The sequence below is a fragment of the Oryzias melastigma genome, linkage group LG17, assembly GCF_002922805.2.
Source record: "Oryzias melastigma strain HK-1 linkage group LG17, ASM292280v2, whole genome shotgun sequence".
Taxonomy (NCBI): domain Eukaryota; kingdom Metazoa; phylum Chordata; class Actinopteri; order Beloniformes; family Adrianichthyidae; genus Oryzias; species Oryzias melastigma.
This window is the reverse complement of record NC_050528.1, coordinates 25,721,649-25,737,837: the sequence shown is the minus strand read 5'-3', so window position 1 is coordinate 25,737,837 and position 16,189 is coordinate 25,721,649. Positions and strand designations below refer to the sequence as shown.

The 16,189-nt window shown below is 38.0% G+C and overlaps 2 protein-coding genes across 4 annotated transcripts in view; both read left to right on the top strand.

Annotated features, from left to right (window-relative positions):
- Positions 1–5,827, top strand: part of LOC112147367 (glutamate decarboxylase 1) — a 15,879-nt gene extending 10,052 nt beyond the window's left edge. The window contains exons 8-17 of one of the 2 annotated variants that reach the window (XM_024273701.2): positions 559–674; positions 865–944; positions 1,051–1,105; positions 1,192–1,308; positions 1,383–1,447; positions 1,543–1,621; positions 3,233–3,382; positions 3,454–3,561; positions 3,989–4,078; positions 4,159–5,827. In XM_024273701.2, the coding sequence (XP_024129469.1) occupies positions 559–674; positions 865–944; positions 1,051–1,105; positions 1,192–1,308; positions 1,383–1,447; positions 1,543–1,621; positions 3,233–3,382; positions 3,454–3,561; positions 3,989–4,078; positions 4,159–4,332 (1,034 nt within the window). In that variant the 3' untranslated portion in view covers positions 4,333–5,827. The remainder of the gene's footprint in view (positions 1–558; positions 675–864; positions 945–1,050; positions 1,106–1,191; positions 1,309–1,382; positions 1,448–1,542; positions 1,622–3,232; positions 3,383–3,453; positions 3,562–3,988; positions 4,079–4,158) is intronic. The other variant, XM_024273702.2, reaches the window with a different exon arrangement.
- A 2,635-nt stretch (positions 5,828–8,462) lies between these two features.
- gorasp2 (golgi reassembly stacking protein 2) lies at positions 8,463–15,200 on the top strand. 2 transcript variants are annotated; one of them, XM_024274362.2, is made up of 11 exons: positions 8,463–8,654; positions 9,803–9,883; positions 9,959–10,162; positions 10,240–10,326; positions 10,417–10,547; positions 11,518–11,650; positions 11,783–11,906; positions 11,991–12,098; positions 12,174–12,296; positions 14,209–14,475; positions 14,560–15,200. In XM_024274362.2, the coding sequence occupies exons 1-10, from the start codon at positions 8,592–8,594 to the stop codon at positions 14,469–14,471; spliced, it is 1,317 nt and encodes a 438-aa protein (XP_024130130.1). In that variant the 5' UTR covers positions 8,463–8,591; the 3' UTR covers positions 14,472–14,475; positions 14,560–15,200. The 2 variants fall into 2 exon arrangements, with proteins under 2 accessions (XP_024130130.1, XP_024130128.1); XM_024274360.2 differs by having other exon boundaries at positions 14,209–15,200.
- The last annotated feature ends 989 nt before the right edge of the window (positions 15,201–16,189 follow it).

Below are 16,189 nucleotides of genomic sequence, written 5' to 3'. Positions count from 1 at the left end.
AAAAAAAAAAAAGCACCTCATTTACCGACTGTCTCAAATTTGATCCAAACATTTGAACATGGTGTAATTATATATAATGGGATTTTAGGATCATGCTAATATGATCAAATATGACATGAATGTTTGGGCCAAAAGTGTTCTTGAGATTTCATGGAAATAGCCATATTGAAACAAGCAGGAAAAGCTCTTTTACTGCCCCTAGTGGAATGATGATGAACTACAGAGCAAAAAACACAAAGTTAAATACAATGGGATTATAAAGGAAGTTGGGATTACGCTAATTAAGTAAAATATGATACAAATGCATACATAGTGCCAAAAGTGTTTTTGAAATTTCAAGGAAGCAGCCAATTTGAAACAAACAGGAAACACGTTTCTACTGCCCCCTAGTGGAGTGATGATGAACTGCAAGGCAGAGTACACAAACCAAGTTAAATACAATGGGATTTTAAATTGAATTGGGATCATGCTAATTAAACATAATAAAAATCGTTTTGTGGAATTAATTGGATGTTTCTTAATATTATGTCATAACAAGGGCATGTATCTGGTTGATAGGTGGCGCTATCTCCAACATGTACAGCGTGATGATCGCTCGCTACAAGTATTTCCCCGAAGTGAAGACCAAGGGCATGTCTGCTGCTCCCCGCCTTGTCCTTTTCACCTCTGAACATGTATGTAACCAGTAAAAATCTGTGTCTTTTTGAAAATACTAGTGATTTCTTCAATATTTTTATGGATCAATGTTTTAGCCATTTATATAGATTATTCATCAGGGCTATTTTTTATGTAGAATGAGTGCAAAACTGCACAACGTGAAGTTTATGAAAAGTGCAGTGGTAGATTTAATATTTGTCGCTGCAGAGCCACTATTCCATAAAGAAGGCTGGAGCTGCTCTGGGCTTTGGGACAGATAACGTAATCCTGCTGAGCACAGATGAAAGGTTTGTTGAGGATTAATTTATTTAACTTTTAGGGCAAAAGAAAGATAGAAGGGGAATTAAAATGCATTGTGTGCAAAAAGTCTAGTAATTTTCTTGCTGTTTGCAGAGGAAGAGTGATACCTGCAGATCTTGAAGCCAAAATCCTTGATGTGAAGCAGAAGGTCAGCAACCTCCTCTGACATTTTCTTACTCGTTGTTAGAAGTTTTTAAGGTTTTCTTCCTAAAAGACCTCCCTGTGATTCTGCAGGGTTATGTGCCGCTCTTTGTGAACGCCACCGCCGGATCCACGGTGTACGGCGCGTTTGATCCCATCAATGAGATCGCTGACATTTGTGAGAAGTATAACTTGTGGCTTCATGTTGATGTGAGTAGCTAACACTGCTGTTGTGAAGGTTAACAAATGACCTGCTCTGTAAGACCACCTCTTCCTCTGTTCAGGGCGCGTGGGGAGGTGGACTGCTGATGTCCAGGAAGCATCGCCATAAACTCAATGGAGTTGAGAGGTATTTTTTATTTTTATTTTTTAAGGGGTTAGGGTTATTATTTAAGTTTTTACAGAAGAACTTAAGGAAGCAAACAAATATGTTTAATTTTCTAGAGCAAACTCCGTCACATGGAATCCACATAAGATGATGGGCGTCCCCCTGCAGTGTTCAGCAATCCTGGTCAGAGAGAAGGTACAGAAGCACAGTGATGCATTCACTGACTCAACACCCAGTGTGGACTGTTACAACCCAATAGAGTACACTTGATCACCCACCACTCACAATAATATATGCACATGTAAGAACATGTGAGAGTAAAACGTGAAGGTTTGAAAACAGGGTTTATAGATATCTGATACAAATTTGGAACTCAATCTAATACCCAAAAAAGGGGAGGGGCATCACCTGAAACATATTATTAGAGGGAGGAAAATATGAGGCGGTTAAATTAAGTTTTTGAAATAATACACAAAATGAATATTGGTGTAAAAGGATGTAGTATTGGGAAAAAAGACATGACTTTGTTCAATGACTCATGGTGAAAATGATAAATGGCATAAACTTCAATGGCATATTATTTGAAGCCCTAAAGTCATGCACACACCTTACTACGCTGATGGCGACTTCGCTGCCTAACACTGGCACCAACCTACAACAACAGGGGCAATGTTGGGTTCAGAGTCTTTCCCAAGGACATTTTGACAGAGGCTAGAACCAAACCTGCGACCTTCCGGTCAGAGGTCGACCACTCCACCTCAGCAACACTGCAGGATGTGGTGATAGAAGTTGGATGCTTCAGTTTAGCTTAGCTTAGTTTAGCTTATCTTAGATTGGCACAGGCAGAAACTAAATTTTTCCCCTACCCCTACAGCTTCTCCCTACCTCTACATTTAGTCCTCCAAATAGAGTCATGGAAAAATAGTGTCTTCAAAATCGGATGTTACTCCCACTCGATGACGTCATCAATAGTCACCAGTCAGCTAAGCTACCTGCTAGCGCTTGAAAAATACATAACAACTTGTTGTGTATTTTTTGTACCGTTTATTCCCGGTTAGCTTGTTGTAGCTAGCATGTCTTGTCTGCCTCTTGATATTGAACTCCTTTAAAAAAGCTACAGTTTCTAGGCACATTTGGCAGAGACAGTTGATTCATATTTCACTGAACAAAATATGCCAATGTGCTCTTGTCTTGGAGGCGGTGGTCCTCACTGTCAACTTTTCTTTTTCTTTTTTCTTTTTATTTCCAGTTGACATTTTAGAAATGAGCTAGAAAATGTCACAAAAGGGTATAGCACGACAGTGTTACCACAGGATTGCAACGTAATTTAGCCAATCATAATGAAGAAATCATACAGTTTTTAGAAAGTGATGAGGGCCACTTGTTATTGATTTCATAAAAGGAGCCTGCAGATTGGTGGAAATTTGAATACCAGCTGCATTTATCCCAGGGCTTTGAACGTGCCTGTTTTATAATATATTTACAGTCAAACCTTAAAACTTAATTGTAAGTTTGTAATGCTGCTTAACTAGTGTAGTAATTCTAAAACTGTGTGAATAAAAAAATGTTTTCCACTGTTTCACCGCTAGCAACTTGAATGAAATTAAATCCATGTAAATATTTCAGATTATTCCTCTTAAACCTTTCACATCAAGAAAATATTTCTGATAGTTTGCTGTAAAGATTTCAAGTAATTCCACAGTTGACTCTACATCTTTATATTAAATGATCATATTTAGTTTCAGACCTCCTCTGAAGTGTACCAGGAATGATTAAAAAAAAAACACGTCCTCGTTTTGTCTGCAGGGAATCCTTGCAGGCTGTAACTCCATGTGCGCGGGTTACCTGTTCCAACCCGACAAACAGTACGACGTCACCTATGACACGGGGGACAAGGCCATCCAGTGTGGCCGACATGTGGACATCTTTAAGTTCTGGCTCATGTGGAAAGCTAAGGTGAAAAATAAAAAAATAAAAAAATGGTCGTCCCAGAATTATTGTCTTATAAAACATTGTTTCTCCTGCAGGGCACCATCGGGTTTGAGCAGCACATCGACAAGTGTTTGGACCTTTCTCAGTACTTGTACAACAAGATCAATAACAGGGAGGGATTTCAGATGGTGTTTGATGGAGTGGTGAGCTGTTTTATTTTATGGAGTCGAAGATTCTGATTAGCAAAAGAAAGCAAACAATAGTATTTTATCTGTTTGTGTGCATTTATCCTTTTGTGTATATATATATATAATATATATATATATATATATATATATATATATATATATATATACCTACATATATACATAAAATATATATATGTATGTATATATGTTTTATATATATATGTATATACATATAAAATATATGTATATATATATATATGTATTATGTATGTATATATATAATATTTATTCATTTATATATTGTACTCGTTATGTTATTTTATTTATTTATTTTTTGCGCACGGTACCACAAGTCACTGGAACCAAATTCTTTGTATATATCTTGTACTTGGCCAATAAAGCTGATTCTGATTCTGCATTAAATGCATTTATCCGCCTGCAGCCTCAGCACACCAACGTTTGCTTCTGGTACATTCCGCCCAGCCTGAGAGGAATGAGCGACAGTGAGGAGAGGCGGGAAAAACTCCACAGGGTACGGATCAAAAATCTATTTTCAGGTTATTACTTAGCATTCAGTGGGGTTTAAAGTTTTTTTTTTTTTCTCTGCGCCAGGTGGCACCAAAGATCAAGGCCATGATGATGGAGTCAGGGACCACCATGGTGGGCTACCAGCCTCAAGGAAATAAAGTCAACTTCTTCAGGATGGTGGTGTCCAACCTCGCGGCCACGCAGTCCGACATCGACTTCCTCATCGATGAGATTGAAAGGCTGGGCCAAGATCTGTAGACCTCCAAGAGCCGTCACCCCTTCTAGAGTCTAAACAGTCTTTTACGTCAAAAAGAAAACCTGGCGAGGAGGAACGTTCGCAGCACTCCAGGTGAAAATGTCCCTTCGCCTGTAGCGTTTCGACCGTTCCTCCAGCCACAAATAAAATCTAACACTCCACATAGTTCCTTCAGCTATAAAGTACACAACTGAATACTTCAGGTACTTATTACGATATATTAAACTGCTGTCTTTTGATGTGTGTGTGTAAATAGGATCCAGTTCCAGGTCTGTCTTTTAAAGGTTTATGTGTGCTTGGGTGTGCGTGAGTGAAGATTTTAAAGAGGAAAAAAAAATGCACAGATTATTTAAAGTTTTATCAAATCGTTTTATTTTCTCGCTTCTCACAGCTTGATCCCTGGTGCTTTCATAAGGTGTTTGTCCTGAAAGTGTAACACAATTTATGTAAGAATATAAGGCGTAGAGAACAAGTGTGGCAGGAAGTCTACAACTTAACATAGCTTTCCCTATAGAAGATTGATTATAATATTTAGATTATTGATTGATTTGTTCTGTAAACAATGCAATACCTATAGAGATTATAAGAGTATCAAAGTTTAGCCCTTTAACACCAGAGCTCCAGTGTTTATGTTCTTTGATTTGCTGTAACTTTTCATCCGTTAACATGATCAATGAAAATCTACTAGAATGACGATGATTGTGTTAACGGTTGAAAAGCTACGAAAGATTTTGTGTTTAAGCGTCACCGGCGACGCCTCAAGTGTTAAAGGGTTAATTATATACAAATGACTATTTCTAGTACTAATGACTATTGCACTTACATTAAAGGAGTTGTTCGCCAAAGAAAGAAGGAACGACAGAAAAAAACATCGTCTTTTATGCTATACTCTCCACAAGCTATGTTCAATTCTGCCTGTTTATCTTCAAATATGATGCAATTTCTAGAGTTTATTTTTTTGTGGATTGTGACTTGTTTTCGACTGAATGTTTGGAAATGACTGACGTAGAATGACCTTCTGCTGTTTGTATTTCTCATTTTTTAGCAGGAATCACAAGGATGTGAGAATGTATGCTCGTCTGAGCTGGGAAGAAAGAAATGTCTAAATCCTTCTGCTTTTATTGTACTATAATATATTCATTGTAAAACATATTACTTGTGCTGTTAATGTTACAGGGGCCCTGTGAAATACCTTGTATAGAGGTTTGAGTCTTTGCACAATGTTCGTCTGTCTTTCTGCCATTGTAAATGGATGTGTATTAAGAGATATTATAAGTGAATATTTATCCTTCTTAGGGACCATATGTGAACGGCACTACGTCATATTTAAGGTCATCCGTACTGTTTGTTGCCAATGACTCTCCGGAGTGACCGCCTTGGGTTTGATGAAGCCGGCTGTGAGGGAATCATTTCCCCAGGACGTTTTCAGTAGGCACTTTAACCGAATTAGACCATCATGGAAAAAAAATAAAATGATAATAAATACGTTTAAATAAAGCTGGAGTTTGTCCTTTTTAAATATAAACACATAACTGGAATTATATTGATATGCACATCCCAATAAATAAAACATTTACCTATAGTAGAATTGGTTTATTTTAAGCAATTATAAGACTATAAAAAATATATACATTTCAGACTTTGTGAAGATATTCAGACATGAATTTATGGGAAAAAAATGTGTAGTAAAAAACTAAAAGAGGATAAAGAAAAACACTTATATGTAAAGAAGTGGAAATAAGTTAAATTTGATATTGTGTTAAATTATTTTCTTACTATAATCTGTTTCTTAACCTTTATTTAAAGTGATTTATATTTTACCAGTCCAATTGCAGATTTTTTTAATTGATTTATAAATCCATAATTTTTAATAATATCAAATAACTAAGATGAAAAGTGCTTTTTGAAGTCTTAAATTTCTTTAGTTGCTGAGCTTTTCCAACCATAGTTGACTTGCTACTCGCATTAGTTTTGCAATGAATTACATTTTAAGACTCCACTAACTATTTATATAAATATCTAACTATATCTTTATAAATGCATTTCATGCATGTATCAGTCCTCTTTTCAAAACGTGTCCAGAAATAGAGGAAAAAAACTGGCGACAGCACCATCTAGTGGCAATTTTATAACATCACATGTCATTGAAAGATTCATTTGGTCATATTGACCTTTAACCCACTACGATGAAAATGATGTTTTTATGTATCATAGCATTTTTCTTCTTGTAATGGAGGACATATGTAAAGAAAATTAGGATTAAAATTCTACTTCCCACCTCCCACACCTGACATTCATGATGGCGTTCATGCAGGCCATTGACGACAGATCCATATGGAGGACAATCATTGACCTGCAAAGGTAGTGGGGCTGCCACAAATTGTTATTTTAATAGTCAACTAATCACCGAATATTTTTTCCAACTAGTAGATTAAGTGGGTCATGCATAAAGTGGATGTAAAACATACATCTTAACCATCATTAGCTTTAAACTAACTAAAAACTAGATATATAGCATTACCTGTGATAATGCTAGTGTGAATGCTGTAAGCTGAATTTGGTTGCTAAAGATGCTAGTGCTGATAGCTGAAGATGCTGAAGTTGATAGCTAAAACCCCTGAAGCTAAAAGCTGAAAACCCTGAAGCTGATAGCCTGTTAAAATATTAGTTGAATGCCAAATTAGCCTAAAAAACAAAACATAAAAAGCCGAAGTTAGCCAGAACAGCTAGCATGGTGTTGAAATATTAGCTAAACTCCAAATTAGCCAAAAGAAAAAAAAACAACAGAAAAAATCCTAAATTAGCCAAAATATCTAACATGTAGCTGAAATATTTGCTAAACTCCAAAATAGCCTAAAAAACCTCAACAAATGCTAAAATAGTCCAAAAAGCTAGAATAATGCCATTATAACTAGTAAATTTTGAAAAAAAGTTGTAACTGTAAAATTACAAGAATAAAGTCATATTTTAATGACTCTGTAAGTCATAGGCTTGATTTATAACTTTATCTTATAGATTTAAAGTTGTACATTTATGACTTTGAATGATGTGAATTTACAACTTCAAAACACAACACTTTATGAGAAAAAGGGTCACAAGTTAATGAGAGAAAAGTCATAAATTAATGAGGAAAAACACCTGTTTTTTTTTATCTGAACAGTTCTCAAAGATAAAAACACATGGAACATTTCATGAAGCTTTAGCTGTCAAAAACAAAGAAATTCAAAACCTTTGGGCGTCTCAAAATCAAATTTTTACTAGCACAAGAACATTGAAAAGAATATGCTAAAAACCAGAGATTTTGTCTTTTGTGGAGGAAGAAATGACTGGAAGTGGATAGCTGCACAGATGATGCAAGCCACCCATCAATGAATAAAACATTAATAAACCGTAAATCAAATAATGCAGCTTCCAAACAGTTGTGAATGTTATCAATCTGGATTGTATGTTCATTTCAGCTTTAATCTCATAACATTCCCCCTTTTTGGTCCTAATCTTGTTAAAAAAATCCTAAATTTACTACTTTCATTTTGCAGTATTACTTTTTTTGGTGGCCCTAACAGTCATTTGGAATGGTTGCAGGTTTGCTATTTGACCACCAGATGGCGATAGTGGTCGTCATAAACGAGGCCAAAGGGTCAAAGTTTTAATACGTGGTGATATTTGTGTAGAAAACAAACAGAATATAATCTCTCCACATAATGTTTATTTTGCAAACAAACTAGTGGGATGATGAGTAAATAGCCCATATACTTTCGGAATCATGCCACATTTACTCTATTTAAATCGAAATGGTCTTTTTTGTGTTACTTTGGATGCATTTTGTAGTTGAATGTAGGCCTACACACATTATGGGAGATAATTTGCATGTGTTTTCAAGAGTATTATAATGGTCGCTGATCTTATTGCATAATCCGTTAATTTTTTAATTATTTTTTCCTGTTAATTTAGTCTAGTTTTAAAGAGTCATTAATTAAATCTTCTAAATGTTCAACATGTATTTGGTGACATATGGGATTCACATATGATAGTTATAGTTGTACATTTTTATGAAACTGTGTCGAAAATAAAAGTAAATGTATTGACGTTGTTTAGAAATCCGACTGACTTTGAACGTATCGATTCGGGCGGTCATTTCCTGCCACGTAACAGCGCATGCGCCCCACGTCATTTGGCGACGTGTACCCGGTGTGTGGAAATAGACGGGTATCCTTAGTTTTGCAGGGCAACAGTCAGCTGGAAAGCCTTTAGCAGCACCAACATGGGGGGCTCTCAAAGCGTGGAGATACCAGGAGGGGGTTCGGAGGGCTACCACGTCCTCCGGGTGAGTTTTGGAGCTCCGACAGCCTGCTGTTAGCTTAGCATCCCGTACGAAGCGTTAGGAGACCCAGCTCAGTGTGTTGACAAGAGGCCGGGGATGAGTAGTGCGGCCTCTAATGGGAAAACACACCCCTATAGAGGAAAATTTGGATTAGTTATGGATATTTCAACTCCAAGGTGCTCTTTAATTCTTTTGTTGGGTATTTAGCCTTATTTAATAGAGAAACGAGGGTTAATAGTGGTGAAGTTAGCTAAAAGCTGCGTTAGCTGTAGCCCGCAGGATGACAGCTACCAGATACTTGTATTATCGGACACTGTCGATGTGCATCTTATTACTTTTTACATCACTTTGACAAATGTTAAACTTGAGATTGCTGCAGTAAGTTAACCTGTTATTGCTCCCTGCTGTGCTTCCCAAAGTTGACTGTCATTCTTCAATGGTGAAGCTTGAACAGACTGCTCCCATCCTCTTTCAATGAATAACCTTTATCTACTTAACATCCGGATGAAAATGGTGTTTTCAGCATGTTCTTGAGGCATTTTTGTCATGATGGAGAACATAGATAAAGGAAACTAAGCTTAGATTTGCATTTCTGAGGATTTTTTTATTCACATTGTTTTGAATCAGGAGCAGACAAAAAAATATGCCGTTGTAGGTGTGACGGAGGTTCAACAGTTCAACATTCCGATGCATCCATTTCCAGACAAATACATCCATGTATGTCCTTGTTTTCCTCGTCTGAGCTGGCATTTGGCTCAAAACTCTTTGGCTGGATAGCTCTAAAATTATTTTTGTTGGTTAGATTGGAGTTATGAGGGGCTGCAAGATAGCAGGAGAGAGTGTAAACAAAGGGATGATGGGAAATGAAGGCAGACTTACGCTGCACCAACTGTCCTGCCCACAACTCAGAGATAAATTTGTCCAAAAAAAAAGATTGTTTTGTCTAAAAACGGCATAATCTAATGTAAAAGACCACTGGGAACACTTAAAAAAATCAAAGATGATCAGATTGTGCACTGTAACATTCCATAGCAATATTTGACACTAATAGTTTTGCGTAGTTTGATATCTTTTTTTTTTTTTTTTGAGCAGAAGTAGCAAGATACTGTTTGAGTTGGAGGCTCTCACACATTATCTTTTTTTTAACTTAGGTCCAGGAGAACTCGCCAGGTCACCGAGCAGGACTCGAGCCTTTCTTTGATTTTATCGTCTCCATCAATAACACCAGACTTGTAAGAATCCAGATCCAGACTGTAGATAAGAGTTTAAGGCTTTCTCATTTTCACCATTGTTTCCCAATTCCACAGAACAAGGACAATGACACCCTGAAGGACTTGCTCAAAGCCAGTGTAGAGAAACCAGTCAAAATGCTGGTTTATTCCTCCAAGACCCTGGAGCTGCGAGAATGCACAGTCACCCCCAGCAACATGTGGGGGGGCCAGGGCTTGCTTGGAGTCTCGATTCGCTTTTGCAGCTTTGAAGGAGCCAATGAAAATGTTTGGCACGTGCTGGTATGTAGATCCAGGCACCCATATTTATGCTTTTGTCTCCGTTTACATGACAAAACTGGAGTTTTTCTTTTGAACAGGAAGTAGAAAGTAACTCCCCAGCAGCCCTTGCAGGCCTGCGGCCACACACAGACTACATCATCGGAGCTGACACGGTTATGAACGAGGTACCACAACAGCAGCGATTCATCGTCCTTCGTTTCGGTCATTATGAGTCACGTTTGCCGACCTTACCTTGTTGTTGTCAATATTTGCAGTCGGAAGACCTCTTCTCTCTGATAGAAACTCATGAGGGAAAAGGCTTGAAGCTCTACGTCTACAACACAGACACGGACAACTGCAGAGAAGTGGTCATTACACCCAACAGTGCCTGGGGAGGAGAGGGAAGGTAATCAATGGCATATTTTTGGGTGTATAAGTCACATTTTTTCATACTTTGACCATTGGTGCAACTTTTACTCAACTTATTAAAAGAAAAAAAAGGTATGTAAACTGTATGTTTGCTACCGACAGCAATACAGAAGAAGAGATGCTGCTAAAGAGTTTAGGTGTTCTTTGTGCTATAGTTTTCTTAATAATTGTTCATATTTTGTGCTAAAATACAAGATTATTTTGATCAAATGATGCAAATAAGCACAGAGAAATCCAGTTATGTACTCATACTCGCCGTTTTGAGATACATATATATATATAAAAAAGTAAAGCACAGACCACAAACAACAAGATAATAAACTACAGTTTTGGTTCAAAAATGGGAATAAATTAATAAAAAGGGAAATATACTAAGAAATGTGTCTTAATTTTTAACAATCAAGGCCTTAAAAAGGTCTTAAATTTAACTTGAAGAAACTTGTTTAAGCCATGTGTGTGCAAGTATTCTGTCTATTGTTATTTACTCGGTTATTATGATTTGCCTTTTAAAATGAAATGTCCATTCTTGTTCCTGTATTTTGTTCAATACATTTCTCCCAAAAGTGCAACTTTATATGACTCTGGAGTGACCTATAGTCCGAAAAATACAATAGTTTATAATTTGGTAGAATTTGTTTCACGCTGCAATTTTACAATTGTTCTTAAATTAGAGCAAAAACAGATTTTTTTTCAGTTTGTTTGACCCAAACTTGGCGATTTTATAGCTTTTATACTCTTGAAAATTATCTGACATTTGCGTGCTAAAACAAAGTTATTTAAATCCCTGAGTTTATTGTCTTCAGTACATTAAGTTTGCATGTGTGTTTTGTTTATTATAGCACCGTAATGTGGAACTAAAAATTCTTGAATGTTGTGATTCCTTTATATAAAAAAGAAAAATCCTAAATGATCAACTCAGATTAACATTGTCTTTCCCCACTTTCCAGTCTTGGATGTGGGATTGGATACGGATACCTTCACAGAATTCCCACCAGACCTTTTGAAGAAGGGAAGAAGATCATCTTCCCTGGAAGTCCTCCGAGTGAGCCCATCAGTCCACTGAAGGATGGATTCACTGAGGTCTGAAACTCTGACTTTATTTCACTCTGTGGAGAATGGTCCTGTTTTCTTTCAAATGTTTTGAGTTTTTATTGACATTTACTTTTCCTTTCAGTGTTCTCATGACAGTATCTTCACGCTTTCTTCCTTCAGGTGCAACTCACAGCCGTGACCACTCCCTCCTCTGCACCTGTGATTCCTTCCGGGCTGGAAAACTCGCTCTCTGGCCTGTCGATAAGCTCAGCCCCGCCCCCTATGCCCAGCGAGCTGCAGACAGGTGCTTCTTTTGTTCAATTGGCCGCTGCATAGACAGTAAATACTTATAAAAACTTTCATTCTTACACAAATGTTGTTTTTTTAGGGTTGCCCACAGTCCCTCTCCTCCCGTCCACCATCAGCCCCTCCTTCAGCCCCGTCACTCCACTGAATCCTGCCGCCACCACCTTCAGTCCATCCACAACGCTACCAGGTGGGTCCATCATCTTTATCGCTTGACTGTAGAGCTGCTGCTTCTACACAGAAAACTGATGTTGTGCCTTTCCAGGTTTGATGCCCCTCCCCGGAGCATTACCTCCACTCCCTAACATTCCCAACCTGAACCTGCCACTCCCAGACCTCAGCGCAGTCTCACTAGCAGGTGGCACGTTACCAGCTGGAGGATTGACGGGTAGGTCACCGCTCCAACCAGCTGTTTCCACACTATCATATACACCAAGTTTCTCCATAGGCTACATTAGAATACAAGCAGCAATTCCAGTGAAGTGACATCTTAAAGAGTCAGAAGTGACAGTATTCTGGTGGTAATCCTCTGATCAGCTGATTGATTTCATCTGAAGGATTTCGGCTTCAAACACTTTCAGGACAATGCTTGAAAGTGTGGGAAAACTAAAGCACCATTCTGCTCTATCTTTGAGTGAAATTCTTTAACGTGACCCAGATTAACCGCCGTGAGAGCTCACAGACTTCAAATCACAAAGGAGACGCCGTGTCCCGTGTTTGGGCGGGCCCTGAGCACGTCAGAAAAGGGAGGAAAACGGGGAACTTTAGAGGTCCCAGCGTGAAGATGTAGCGGCGTTCACAGGAGTTTCTGTTCAGACTCGCCTTAGGAGAATCAGGGCAGGTTTAACGTTCTATTAGAGTCAAGACTATCGGTCAATTCATCAAAGAGGGACCATCTGCTGCTTGAAATCCAACAAATTCAGATGTAGCAACACAACAGCAAATTGTTGAGGCATTAAAAAAAGGAGAGAACCAAATCATTAACATCCATGCCATGTTACATCCTAAATATTTAGAAACAAAAATTATCTACAATATCCCCTTGTTTATGGCACGACATGCGTTCTAAAAATAACCTGTGATAATTTAAATCTGCAAATCAGGATTATATATGTTTTAAGGCTGTAAAACTCCTCATAACTCACTTTATAGACTTTTATCAGACAGACATGAACACTTTTCTCTCTTATTTAAGCTCAAACCTCCGTAGAGAAATAAGTCCAGGATTATAGCATTAAAACAAAGATCTTAGGATTGAGGATAAGGGTGGTAAGATGAACACATTCTGTTGCAGACACAGCACAGTGGAGATTGATTGATGAGGTCTACGGCCAATTAGGATGCAGAACACAGAACGCTGTTAAAGAAAAAAAAAAAAAGCAAAATTACACATAAAAAAAGTGCAAAACTATGGTGGCTCTGGCGTTCAAATCACTCGACACAAAAACATTTTAAAGATCACTCTAGCAATTAAAAAAGCAGCAAAAAATATATATATTTAAAAGAAACAAAAATGAAAAAAACAAGAGTAACTTTTCGAAAAAACCAAAATGATATGTTTTTAAGAAACTGGAGAAGTTAAGTACTTCTCACTGATTGGATGATTATTTCCAGTATCACTTCAGTTAAAATGATGGACAAACGTCATCATCCAGTCAGCATTGTCCTTTAGTTTCTGGATTTTTTTGTTTTCTAAAATCTAATGCTGTTTTTTTCATATATATATATATATATATATATAAATTGTCAATGCTGATGTGATTTGTCCTTCAGGGCCACCGTACAAAAGACCACAAAGGGTGAATCACGATGTAACAAAGGAACGATGGAGATTTAAAAATGGGAAAAGTTGACTTTTCAGTCAAATTAAATGTACTGTAAAATTATTTACAACAAACTAGATAAATTACATACAAAATCAATGGGGAATAGAGGTCAGTTTAGAAACATGGTTTGAATTTGAAGCATAGCAGAGCCGTTCTGATCACAGCTTTAAAGCCGAGGATCTACATTTGTGGAGGGAATGTTGATGTTCGTTCGATTCAATCCGAATCCGCTACTAGAGATCAACTGAGACAATGATCGTAGAGAAGAAGCTTCAGGAATTCCAGATTTGAGGGTTTCCATCAACATTGGTTTGTTTTTCGTCTGGATGCTCAACTCCTTATGAACAATTTTCTGCTCAAAGAAAAGATTCCAAAAATCCCTGGAGATCATTGGATGCAGCAGAACTTTTGCAGTTTTACTGTCGGACAGAATCTGCTTGATTCTCCTGACGATGTGTGCTGTGTGTCTTCCAGCTCCATCTCTGGCTCCTCTTCCGCCCCTCAACCTTCCAGGTCTGCCCCCACTCGGCCCCCTGCCCACCATGCTGCCCTCCCAGATGCCTCCTCTGCTCTCTCAGGGCGTGACTCCCTTTGTCCCCAACCTTGCCTCCATGGCCCCCCCAGCGTCGGTCACAGTCACAGCGGCATCTGCAGTGAGCCCGACCGTCACCACGGACCTTACAGAAGCCAGCGCCGCCGAACCGCCGGCCCCTGTGGAAGCATTAGTGTCGTCCTAATGTGGTGGGAGGGGCCTCTCTCAGTAAACTGTACTTCACCTGGTTTTCTTTTTTTTTTTGGTTCCTTCACCTTCTTTTATTTATTTAGCCAGAGAAAGAAGGCAGTCCAGACACCTTGATGCTTGAGGGAGTTTCCGGACGATGGCGATGTGACGGGCAGATGCTGCAGGAATGACCTCGTCCTCGCGTTTGTAGTTTAGCACTTCTGGCGTCACAATTCTTTGTTTCTGATCAAACTTCTTTGTTTATAGGGCTGGAAAATAAAATTACTGAATTGTCTACGTCACAGAGTGGGTCAGCAAAGCAAGGAGACGTTTGTACTGCTGTAATTAAAGTAAATATGTAAACAAAAACATTTTTTTATTGCCAAGCTCAAAGGTGTATTTTTTTTCTTTAGATCCTTGTAACCAGTAAACTGATGAAACGGTTCAAACATCCGTTTATCTCCACCTCCTGAAAGAATCTGCATCATTTTGCACCATGTTTTGTTGTTTTCTGTGATCAGCCCTTCTTCTTATGTTCAGAGCAGTAACCCGCTTTTCAACCAACCTAAAGGCCGTGTCGATACACAAATACGTGGGTGACTTGAGCACAATGTGGGTGTGGCTGGGACAAGGCGGGCGGAGGAGTCGCAGTTTGGCCGTGAAGTGTTTGTGTACAAACCTCCAGAATAAAAATCTCTCCAGAATGCAAAGTGCGAGCAATAAAAGCCAAATGAATTTTACCTGAGAGTTCGTGTTCTGTCTGTGCTGTCCTGTCGATGTTTTGGGTTCTGACATTTAAGGTGATATTATGGTCTGGGCTAATCTGGTTTAGTTTCTGTAGCTAAAGATTTATGTGACAAACCTAAAAAAAATAAATACATAAAAAGAAACTGACATTGAATGATTGATAAATGCAGCAGAGCTGAAAGAAAGGGGGGATTCAAAATTCCCTTTTTTCCAAGTCCTTTCTTTTAAATTTACACACAATTCTCAAAATCCTTTTTGTCTACGAGAAGTCGAACATTTACTGCAATATATTTTAGAGCTAAAAAAGTTAATTTATAGGCCACAAACTGAGCACAACTAGAACTAAACATGTAAATCACTCTCATCTCTGTGACTTTAACCCTCTGGTGCGTGGTGGGTACTACAGTGGAAAACTGCTGAAATATTTCTTTTTATTCATTTCTGAGAAGGATAAAAAGATTTGTGAGAAAATTCTCGACCAAGGCTTTCATGGTTCATGCATCAGAGGGTTAAAAATAATGTAAATTATTTTTTTTAAGAAAAGCACAATGAAGACTAAAATGGAGATGTAAATAAAACATGACAAACAGCAGATGGCGTCAGCACCTGGAGAGATAGATGGGTTTTACAGAACCAAACCCTGGAAAATAAATACAACTGGATGGTTATTTACTATTTAGTTTAAGTGAGCTGGGGCAAGGGCTGCATGGTGGTGTAGTGGTTAGCACTTATGCCTAACAGGAAGAAGCCCCTAGTTCAAACCCCTGAGTGGAGTTTGCATGTTCTCTTAAAGAGTCAAACTCAATCACAAAAAAGCCAAAACACACATTAGGTTGTGGGCCGAACGGGATAAACATTTATTGAACTCCCTAAAACTAAACATTTAAACTAAAAAAAAAAAAAAAATTGACATTATCAATAAAAGCAGAGAGGAATATTATTCCAGAATAAATTGATGCTCCCTTGCTTGAGCTTTTGGACTCTGTA